This window comes from Anopheles arabiensis, chromosome 2 (assembly GCF_016920715.1).
Source record: "Anopheles arabiensis isolate DONGOLA chromosome 2, AaraD3, whole genome shotgun sequence".
Lineage (NCBI taxonomy): Eukaryota > Metazoa > Arthropoda > Insecta > Diptera > Culicidae > Anopheles > Anopheles arabiensis.
Genome location: NC_053517.1, coordinates 45,386,931 through 45,398,973, shown reverse-complemented (window position 1 = coordinate 45,398,973; position 12,043 = coordinate 45,386,931). Strand labels below are relative to the sequence as shown.

Below are 12,043 nucleotides of genomic sequence, written 5' to 3'. Positions count from 1 at the left end.
ACAGCAGCGGTGGATTACAACAAAACAAGAAAAACATTAACGCCACATGAGCTAAACGAGCCAATGGTCAGCGTGGGACCGCGTGTGTTACCGATGCGACATAATCAAGTGGCGATCGACTTAAATTAGTTTTTTTCCCTCCTAACAGCACAAAAAACATCTAACCGAGCAGTATGCCTTTTCAATGTATGAAGTTTAAGTTCCAGGAGGAGATGTGCTTTGCGTACCGTATAAACTCTAGTATACAGAACTCTATCATGTGCATAGCGTTTTAATCAGTAGAAAAGGCCTGGTCATTTTACTTAGCTTTATTTTTGATACGTTTGAATATTTGATCCTATTATCGACTATTATCGAGTCTATAAATTACCCGTTGATACAACCCGCACAATGGTTTCATTTTCAGTGTAAGGTTCTCCTGGAAAACAACGGTAATTGGCAGGATTTTTATGGGTAACAATATTTTTTCGGCAAATATGGCTTCAATTGGTTTACTTTACCGGGTTCCGGTTAGAACTTCGGAGATTGATATTTTCCTATCGTTTTAAGGTATATTTTTTTAATTCATTGCTTATTTTAAAATACATTTAGAACTATAGGATACATCAAAATTGTAATTGTAACAGGTGTGACAAATAAGACTAGAAATGAAATGTTTTGAAACTTTCACAAATGTTTTTGTTTTGGCCTTGACTTTAAAACAGAGTGTTTTGTAAGCTTTTGGTAAATTTATCTTTAAAGAAAAAATCTAAATAAAAGGTAAATTATAACATAAAAACTTTATTTCAATTTTGTATATAGCTAGTTTTGTTATAAATATTTCACTTTATTTATTTAGTACTTTATTAAGATTTTTTATTTTCAATATATAAAATTTGGTCACATTTTTAGTTCCTACTTTCGTATTCTTCGAGAGTACAGATGCGTAGCGTTTATTATGTGGGCATCCATTTTGTCACTTCCTTCTTTGGTCAACATTTCTTTCCTATCCGGTATACTAGGTCCGTCCCGGCAGTATGTTTAAAATCGAAGAAACGATTAAATTCGGAGCACTACTTCCAAGAGGAAATGGTAGTTTTAAACCCATCCACTAGCTAACCAGAAAGCAACGACAAAAGCGTGACTGAGCAAGTGAACCCGTGCGTAGAATTGCTAACCATCGTTCATTCTACTGTTTTGATGAGTTGCTCGATTTTCAGCCACGATGACATCAGACCGGATTCCTTCAGCCTACCAATGATCCATTTCTTCATCCAATCTGGTTGGTATTAATGGAGCAGGAAACAGCAATTTCCTTTCGAATACACAGAAGCTTTAAATAAACCAACCTCTGAAAACATTTTACAATAAAATCTCACCTAATGATATTTTTTGGGTTTTATGACTATACTTTATTTTCAATTCTGCACCTGTATTGTACCAAATATATTATGGACAAAAATGATTTTTGTGAAACATCATTATTCTAATTTCATAATGCCTCATGTGTGTTAAAATCATTGCGTAAGGACGAAAAGAAATTGTTTGTTTTTGACTCGTAAACAACTGTTTTTGAATGGGAATGGGAAGTAGAAGACAACTAAATCAAGCTTTTAATAGATCATAAAACAGTGTTATGGCGTACTAAGAGTATGATATTTTAATCTAAACAAATATGTCAAACACTGAAGTATAATCAATGAAAGTTGTGTTAAATTAAATTGCAACGTTAAAATATTGATGACAATTTTTAATGATTTTGGTTACATTCATTAATTACATCCATTCTTCAACTTTAGTGTAGCGACCTATGCAGTCATGCTTTCTAGAGACTTCGCAAGCTTACGGAGATATGGAACAGCATGAAATTTCCTTGCTACAGGGGCCAGTTTGGATGGGAATTGAACTCGTCTGACCTTGTACGAGTCAAAGACGTATATACAAACCGAATGCACTAATTGAACTACTGTTCAATTTAAACGAATTGAAAGTGGCTTCCCGTGAAAACCATTAGTTTAAGTTGAACTGTCCCCCAGTGGCGAATTAACGCGAGTGGAGCTTAGTCCGTTAAAATGCACCAATGTTCATAAGAGAAAAAAAGTTCGTAGAGAGCAGCTTACCTACCATACTATGTTTGCGCCTTCCTGATAAACGATTTGCTACATGTGGAGGAGATGTTATATTGCTTGTGATGCAACATTAACTAAGATGCCTCAAAGTTTTTCAAAATAATTTCTAATTCCTTTACAAAATTACGCTAATGTTCTTTAAATCATTTAAGTTCCAATTGAGTTCTGCGTTTTGAGTGTTATAAAAAAAGGTATTTCAACGTTATTAAAATTGCAATACTTATGAACTTTTATTTACTTTTTTTTATTTTTTATTTTTTATTTCATTTATTTTATTTCAAATCATTAATGACTAACAAAACTACTATCTTATTCATTCAATCCTGCTATCTAATAAAATAATCAATTAATACATCATTTAAACACTATCTGAACTCACTGCTCACGCATGCTTTTACATTTTTAAAGTGTCAATCAACTGTTTAGCGTTTTTAGCCTTAAAAAAGCGTATCGAGACCAGATGTATATGAATTGACAGCCATTTTCTGAAAAAAAAAAGCTTCTTTTGAAAGAACGGGTGGAATGAATTTTTATACAGACGGATCGTTTTTCTTAGCAACACATATGTAGTTTCCTCATCGGTTAGTTTCCTTAACAAAGATATTCAACCTGACCACGGCGTTCGAACGGCAAGTAGACAGGAAAATGACACGGAAAATCGAACGAAATTTCGACCAAGAAGACATGATTTTTCTTAAATATTTTTATGCGTGTTGGATAGTTAATATTCTTGAAAAACTCGGTCAAACGTTATTCGATTTGAATTAGTTCATATGATTCCAGTTTGGTTTGAAGCGCTGGTCCATATTATTGGGCCAATTATGTGTCTTGAGTATTGGAGAAAAAGTGTCAAGGATGCTGATTTTCTATTATGATCCATGTTAGACGACTGATTTGACATACTTAACTGAACGAAGGACATTTGCATCACCTGACTCTAATGGAGACCGTTTTTTTTCTAACAGTTTTCCGTCAGGTTATGACTGAGGAAAGCGTTTTGTTTTACGATTGTACTCCTTCTTCTTCGTTGGCGCAAGAACCGTTGTCGGTCAAGACCTTCCTGTACCTCTTGTGGGGTTGGCTTTCAGTGACTTATGGAATACCTCCCATAGCAAGATAGTCAAAGTCCTACGTATGGCGGCACGGTTCATTTGGGGCTTGAACCCTTGACGGGCATGTTGTTAAGTCGTATGAGTTGACGACTGTTAAACCACTTCACACTGTTATTTTGACGGCAATTGATACTTCAACATAGGGGCAAAATGGATCACAACAGTGGACTTTAAGCTTTGGTTTAAGTTCTTGCATCTTCATAGAATTGTGAGAGTAGAGATTAAAGTTGAGTATTTAAGTGTTTTGTTGAATAATTTAGTAAAATATAATTTAGCTGGAATATTTCAATAATTCACGTAAAACATTTTACAAACTTTAACATTAAATTTTTCACTTTAGAATAAAATGGATACATTTTTTCACGTAAATCATCGATAAATATCATGTGCCTGGCTACACATTCTCTTTTTGCTCTAATTATTTGATAAATTCTTAAGAAAGCTATTTTTCGAGACGGTACAAATTGCATCGTTTTAGCAAACATTTTATTTGCTAAATTATTCACTTATCTTGAAATCTTATTGTTGTTGTTGTATTTGTTGCAAAGTGTTTACTTTTCCTATTGATATACGCTACATGCATAAACATTAAATACGCGTGTTACGCAAGCGATTATGAATTTCTCGTAATTATCGTAATCCAACTAATTTTGTGCCGGTCTGGTGGTACAGTCGTCAACTCGTACGACTTAACAACATGCCCGTCATGGGTTCATGTCCCGAATAGACCGTGCCCCCATACGTAGGACTGACTATCCTGCTATGGTAACAATGAGTCACTGAAAGCCAAGCTCACTTCACTAGTGGGTACAGGCAGGCCTTGACCGGCAGCGGTTGTTGTGCCACAAGAAGAAGAAGAAGAATCCAACTAATCATTGTTTTATTCTTCCAAATCCTTCCACGTCTCAATACAAATTTTATGGACTATGCTATGGGGACTCATAAGCGCTTTGGGCCCCCCACACTCTAAATCCGCCACTGACTGAGGGACAATCCTTCGAGAGGTCTACCGTAGAAGCCCAGCTTGTTACAACGCTGATAAGCGATACCATACAATCTCGTCTATCGGATTAATGTACTTATTTGCTTTAAAAAAGTATTAATAATGTTACGTCAAGCACTGTTAATACGAAACATTTCATGCGAAATATTTCATCATCGTGAAAACATTATCTTGGCGACCGCCATGAAAGGTCTTTATGATCGTTCAATGCAAATCTGTCAAAACGCTTTCGGTGAACCAACCCGCCAGATTGCTGACCTTGAAGATAAACAATCAACAAATAACAAACTAGAATCGGGTGTTATTAAAATGTAATTATTAGTTTAAATCAGTAAAACCCATCCTAACGACACCGTTTTAAATTTATTTAGTAGATGTACGAATCACTTCTAGCGTACGGAGTCGGCAATGGAGTCAGTAATGTAATACATAAGTTTTGTTTGTTTTGTAATTTTTTCTTCCTACAGTTTCCCTCCAAACCTTACCAATGGAAGACTACGGACCGGCGTTATCCACACCTTGCCAGCCTAATCAGGAACCTGCAAACGTCGAACAGCCTGTCTATGCGCAACTAATGCCAGCGGCCGTGATGGCTGTCGAAGCATATTCGTATGAGCATCCTAGTGAAGTGGGACCTGTGCCTAATTTAGTCACAGCGGTGCCGGTCATCGAAACTACACACCCAACGGCAATATGTGTCCTTGATTCGGGACCAATTTCAGCTAGCGAAACTCCGTATCCCCTGGACAACAACCCACCAGCACAGCAAACTCACTCATCACCGTCTGCCAGTAATGGGCCAAGCACGGATTTGTCAGCAGATGTTCAGCCATCCACACAAGCTTTGTATTCTGTTGCCGAAACAACTGCATGCAATGGCGTGTCATTACCCGCTGGTGGTAGTCGCATCGATGCACCAATTATGATGGAGTCCAGTGTAACAGAACCATCTTCATTTACATCGGACTCCACTTCCGGCCTTCACAATCCTGTCATGGATGTGTCTAATGATAGACGACCAACGAAGGCAACCGATGGGAATCGTCCTTCCAAACCTTCTGAAAGCAGCGACACGTTCGATAATGAAACAATATCAAAAAATTGTACTGAAAATGATGACGATAGCGTAATGAAGGTTGAGGAAGCAAACAACGAAAAACTGCAATGTGCATCCAAAGATGGGCCCACACAACAACAAGAACAGCCGACAATTGAAACGCAATCCACACCTACCGCAGACGATGAAGAACTGGTTGAATCCCACCACGACGTGGATGAAAACAGTAGCGACTCTGTGATATCGGATGAAGACACCGAAAATTCACCTAATGTTTCATCGCTGTTCAAGAATGTCGTACTAGTACAGGCACACACCTTAGCAGCGGAGGAAACCGATCCGGAAGAACTCGTAACATCGCCGGCAGCATTGGACGAAACAGAAGTGGACACGGATCCCATCGTTACTAGCTCGGTGGAAGATATTGGTCGGGAGGAGGAATCGGAAGCAGACGAAATGGTACTTCCAGCTGGATTGTTTATAGACGAGACGGAAGATGTTCCGAATGGCGAAGTGATGGAGGGTTTGGCTGTTGGTCAGATGGGTAAAATCGTTGCCCTAGATGCTCCTATCATTGATTCAAACGATGAGTACGATCCACACAATGGAATTGACGGTAATGATGGAAAGGATACATCTTGTAACGCTAATGCAACAACCGCAAGCACGAAAACGTCCGATATTATGGACACTGTTTCTCTTTCTCTTTTCTTTCAGATGGGGAAAATTCTAAAGGACGATCAATCAAACAGCATACGTCACAAAAGTGCCAAATGCGGAAACGTAATCGAATTGCAATTGCGGAAAAAGATAGATTAAATGACGAGGAAAAGAAATCGAAAAGGTACAAAGAGTACCGCAAAACGAGCGATGAGTAAGTAAATGATAAGTACATGTTACGCTATGCAATATTTTTCAATTTATTTATTCACTGTTTCACAGTCCCTTCGGTTCCTGTTCAAACTCGTCGAGTGAAGATGTGCCGAACGATATCTATTTCGGCGCATCCGATCGCGTATACACCGTCAGCACTAAACTACACTGGCAGCATCAAAAGCAAAAGGGCGGAAAGCATCATTCGCGAGCAAAAGTCAGCACCGATCGAGACGATGATGGGGTCGAGTCGAGTGACAACGAGGAAGAAGAGTGGGTCCGACGGAAGGCAAAAAAGGCGGAAGAAATAGCACGCTTGAAACTTCCCGCCTATCAGCAGCAGCAGTTGCAGCAATTGGTGCTGAAGAAACATCCAAAGCGTGACCGGTTTTACGACCGTTCGCAGGATATTCCGAATGATATTTACTTTGGAAACGTTAATGGTACTGCATTTGACAATAATATTTCGCTGGGGCATTACAAATATTCCAAACATTATCTCTGTTTTAGTTCCGTTACATATTCTTCATGCTAGCAGCAGTAGCTCGTCGGACGAAGAACCGTGGCCTGATAGGAGCGTGAAATCCGCATCAACTGTTGGTGCTTGCAGCAAGAAGTACCGTCAATCGGAACACGTGCCCAAGAAAACGAATTCTTCGTATTCAAAATCGTCCAACTATCGCATTTACAAGTAATTCGACAGACACTGCAGACACTGCAGACACTACAGAGACAAATAGCATTAATTTTTCACATATGTTTTCTTAGAAACCCATCACCGAGAGCCGGAAGCAGCATCCAACCAGGGAAGTATACGATCCGTGCACAGGATGAAGGAATATTTAAAAATGGCAGGATTTCGGCACATGCGCTACCAAAAGCTTTGGCAAGGCTGTGAAACCAACCAGGATCGTGCGGAGGCAATATTACGCTTCCTCCAGGAGCACGGTCTTCAGGGTGAGCCAACGGATGAAAAGTGTCGCGAGCTTCGCAAACAAATCCAGCTTCAAAAGGAGGTGGAAGTTTTGGATACGAGTGTGATTATTGGTAGCGGAGAAGGTAAGAAAGTAAATGAAAATGTAGCGGTAACATTGTTGCTAACGGCTATAAACTTACAGGACGTGTAACAAGGCAAAGGGCAAAGAAAGTTTCGGAATCTTCTACTACTGAACCTGTTGTAAGTAATTTGCCGGAACAGCATCTGCAAAGCAAGGAAGAGAAGGAGATACAAACTCAACCTACAAACTGTGAAACAATTGAGCAGGAATCGCAATGCGAGCAGCCTTCATCAGAACAGCAACCACAGCAACAGGAGCAGGAAGAACAGGTTGCACATGTTCCATCGGAACAGTGCGAAGAACCTACATTACCAATAGGTGAAAACTCCAATGGTTCAAATACACCATTAAACGGATGATTTTTTATTTTCATTTCCTCAATCCAGAGGAATAATTCTAAACGTATCCATGTATGTTATTATATTTTATTTTTTCATTTATTTTGATAGTCACTTCATACTATAATTATAACGTACTCTACTACATAGTCATTGGCAAAGCCAACACACAAAATGGATGAACTAGTTTCTCTTGTCACAAAGTAAGGCAGAAGGTGCAATTTGTTTTGTGATTTATTTTGCCATACAATAGCATACAGTCACATTGATAACTGTAAGGTAAATAAGCAAAATTAACATGTATATCAATGCGTCATACTAATCATTTATCTGCAAAAATGCCTTTGAAGATCAAAACATCATTTAGATTCACTCTATGTGGAACATATTGTAAAGAAACTGAATAATAAAGTATGTAAGTTTTGATCCACAACAATTTGGAAGAAAATAAATTAAATTTTAACAAATTACTGTAAGAAAATACAGCATGTGTTCACGTGTACCTTATGTCCTGTTGATGTTAATATTATGTATATTGTGGTTTATTAGGCTACACCCATCAATAATATGCCAAGGACCAAGGAGTTGGCGAGCTTATTTGTTAGCGACCAAGAATTTTCCGTCCAAGGAATTTGTATGACCAAGAGCATTGCGACCAAGAATTTTGCTACCAAAACTTTTGCGACCACGACTTTTGCGTCTAAGAATATAGCTACTAAGAATTAAGCTACCAATGACTTTTGAAACAATGTTTTTGCAACCAAGACTCTTGCCACCAATAATATTTCGAATAAGACTTTTGCGAACCAGAATTTTGCTACCAAGCACGTGGCGAGCAAGAATTTTGTAACCAATGAATTTTCGAGCATATTTTTGTGACCAAGGATTTTACGAACAAGACTTTTGTGATCAAGGATTTTTCAGCAGCTTAGTGCGCGATCCTGAGGTACAGTTGTTAACACGTACGATTTACTCATCATAATATATTTTTTTTATAGAAACTGAGATAACGATAATACCTTTTGTTGAACACTTGGCCTAAAAATCACGAACAGTGAAACAGTATGATTAAATGCTCTACCCTCAAAATCAAATATCATACGCCATGGTTTTTGCAAAAATGCCTTCATAAACTCGATTGCGAAACCCTGTACCCGGGGTAAATTAACTAGTTTATAAAAAAAAGCATGGATAGTAGAGATGGGTTCTGCGGATCGCACCCACGGTTCCGCTCCGGTTCCGGCAAGTATGATTCCGATTCCGATTCCAGAGAGAAGGAATCGCTAGTTCCACCGGAATCGTCCGGAATCGTCGGAATCGTCCGGGATCGTCGGAATCGTCGGAATCGTCCGGAATCGTCCGGAATCGTCTGAAATCGTCTGGAATCGTGCGGAATCGTCGTAATCGTCCGGAATTGTCGGAACATTCGGATTTGACCAGAATTGGCTGGAATTGCCCGGAATCGACCGGAATCGTCCGGAATCGTGCGGAATCGTAGTCAATCGATAGTGGTGAATAGTAGAGCCGATTCCGGTCGATTCCGACTGTTCCGACGATTCCAGACGATTCAAGTTCACGTTCCGGCCGCTGCGCATATGTCAATGCTGTCTGTCGTACATTTAAGCCAGGAATGTCGCGCACTGAGTTCCTCAATATCGTTCGATATGGACGCTAGCATCTTGTTTACAGTTTGTATCTATTTGTATTAGGTTATACACTGAATAAATAACATGAAATGAAATGAAATGGAATTCCGGGCGATTCCGGGCGAATCCGGGCGATTCCGGGCGATTCCGTGCGATTCCGGGCGATTCCGGGCGTTTCCAGACGACTCCGGACGGTTCCAACGACTCCGCACGATTCCGACGATTCCGACGACTCCGCACGATTCCGACGATTCCGACGATTCCAGACAATTCCGGACGATTCCGGGCGGTTCCGGTATATCGGATTGAACCTACCATTCGGAACTGGGTCCGAAATTTGTTGGAATCGTCCGGACCCAGTTCCGCTTTTTTGTGCGTTTTGCCCAACTCTAATGGATAGGTTGTGTGTGATGTATAGGACTAGTCTGGTGGTACAGTCGTCAAATCGTACGAATTAACAACATGCCCGTCATGGGTTCAAGCCCCAAATGGATGTGCCGCCATACGTAGGACTTGACTATCCTGCTATGGGGGGATATTCCATAAGTCTTACTTATCCGGCGCTACAATTCCATAAGTCACTGAACGAAAACCCCACAAGTGGGTACAGGCAGGCCTTGACTGACACCGGTTGTTGAGCCAAAAGAAGAAGAAGAACGCGTATTGTATGTCGTAACGCGTCAATAACAAGAATAATATTTATCTCTGATTTTTTTTAATTTCGTAAAAAATGTTTAGCTCCCTCTCTTCCCGATGTAACATTTCATAACTTTGAACGACACCCCCCTCCCCCCCTCATAGATTAATTACGTTGGTTTCAGCCTTATAATTTTTTAGGTTTTAGGTAACATTAAAAATAAATCTCTTTTTCAATAATCTTGCAAATGAATTATAAAAAAAAAACATTTTCGATTACTTATGTCGAATTGATGTACAACTATACTATGGACTATTCATTGCCCAATTTTCATTTGCTCATAAGCTTTAAAACACTAAAAAATAATGTATCTCTTTCACAACTAACATAACAATTTTCAACCAAATGAATCATAATCATTTGATTTCGTAAATATTCAGCATAGAATTTCCACCCACTGTGATACAGCGTTTGCACCGTGTAGCATGGCATTAAGAACACTCCCCCAAATACATGGCCCACCTTATGTAGGTCACTGTCGCCGTTACGTACGCTTCTTGGAAGCTGAACAGACCAAGCCAACCAAAAACCAGCACGAGACGACACGCTCCCTGGTTCTGTTTGCCCTTTCGGGAGCAACTGCATAAAGTAGTGTGAAAAGAAGCAGATGTCTGCATGAAAACAATATGATCGGTTCTTACATCATGTCGAAATGATTTTCTTTTTTCGTTTTTATCTTCTATTCCATCTTCTATTTCGCTGGATTTCAAATTGTTATAAACTATTCTGTTACCAAATAAACTTACTATAAATGCATTAGCAATTCATCCCCTCCACTGTTTAGCATATTTTTTTGCAGTTTTATTAAAGTGGTCGACTCGCAGTCGTCGGACATCCTGCCGAAATGCCAAAATGTTCTCACAAATACTGAAACAAACCCTAAAAAATTAACATTGGTCAACCAGCATCTATCCGGCGGCAGCTTATCTCCTCATCCGCCCGCTCGCACTAATCTCTAATCTACCGGGAAAAAGCAAAACATAGCGAAACCCTTTCGCACAAACTCTACCAACACACTTAAACGCCGGCTATAGCGTGTGTATAGTTGCGAAATAACATGCACAAACACACACACACATTCACATTATGGCTGTTTCGATGTTTTTCCCTCCCCACTCCATCAACCGTTATAGTTGTGTGAGTGAGAACCTTCTGCTTGTAGGATGATAAGAGCACGGCCAATAGCAACGATGAAAAGAGGAACGGTATGTTGCAAAACATTGCCACCTCCATCCACCTCCCATTGCAAGCGTGCTCTCACATACACATGGACGGTCGTGAAAATGGTACGCGAAAAACGTGCGCATGGAAAATCGCCAAACGCCAAACAACGGCACCCGTTCACCAATACACCACCATGGCATGGGAGCGGATCTATGCTGTCGGAAAATCTCCGAACCGAGCACGAGCGTTTGCACTCGGCCAAATTTTCGATCAGCCCTCGGAACAGTGTGTTGCGTAGCTGTAAAATGGGCAGTGGATTTATTACCCTTTTTCGGATCAGTTTCTAATGTGATTGCGCGAGGGTTTTTCAACAGCCCACTTGTCACAAATAATGACAGCTGTTGAAAAACATATTGCAAATTTTGATAATGCTGTGCACATTGCAAACTGAGACGGAAAACTGTGGATTACTAATTCAATTTACAAATAAATCATATGTCATCATATGCTCACAATGCTTTACAAAACGTAGACAAAACCAATATGAAACAGAAATCTGCGAATTACTAAACACATAAGTATGGAGATCATAAAAGCAAGTTTAATGTAGTTTTGATTAGATCTTTATTATATTCTTAATCAATTTTATTTATTTTAGATCTTATTTAAAAAAACACAGTAACCAGTAACCATACAGCTTGTAGTTTTTTATTTTGTAGATTTTGTATTTTGTAAAAAATAATATTTTCACAATGTTTTCTTTTAACTCACATGTTTCGCATATCAAGTAAATAAAAAACACACAACTTTTACTTATTTTCCTTGCGCTCTAAAACTATTCATTTCTTTGTCTTAAAACTAATTATAAAAGTGGAAAACAACAAATGGAAGAAATGAATTAAAATAAAAATCAGTTCTACGCACGCGGCAACCACTGTACGCCGCCCGTACTTGACAAATATCGGGCGGCTCCATCGTTTGCTGAGA

The 12,043-nt window shown here is 39.3% G+C and overlaps 1 protein-coding gene across 1 annotated transcript; it reads left to right on the top strand.

The window, feature by feature from the left end:
• Positions 1-4,487: 4,487 nt before the first annotated feature.
• On the top strand, positions 4,488-8,034 carry LOC120898386 (HIRA-interacting protein 3-like). The gene is made up of 7 exons (XM_040304185.1): positions 4,488-4,599; positions 4,691-5,896; positions 5,998-6,154; positions 6,223-6,596; positions 6,664-6,843; positions 6,922-7,212; positions 7,272-8,034. The coding sequence occupies exons 2-7, from the start codon at positions 4,711-4,713 to the stop codon at positions 7,568-7,570; spliced, it is 2,487 nt and encodes an 828-aa protein (XP_040160119.1). The 5' UTR covers positions 4,488-4,599; positions 4,691-4,710; the 3' UTR covers positions 7,571-8,034.
• Positions 8,035-12,043: the final 4,009 nt, after the last annotated feature.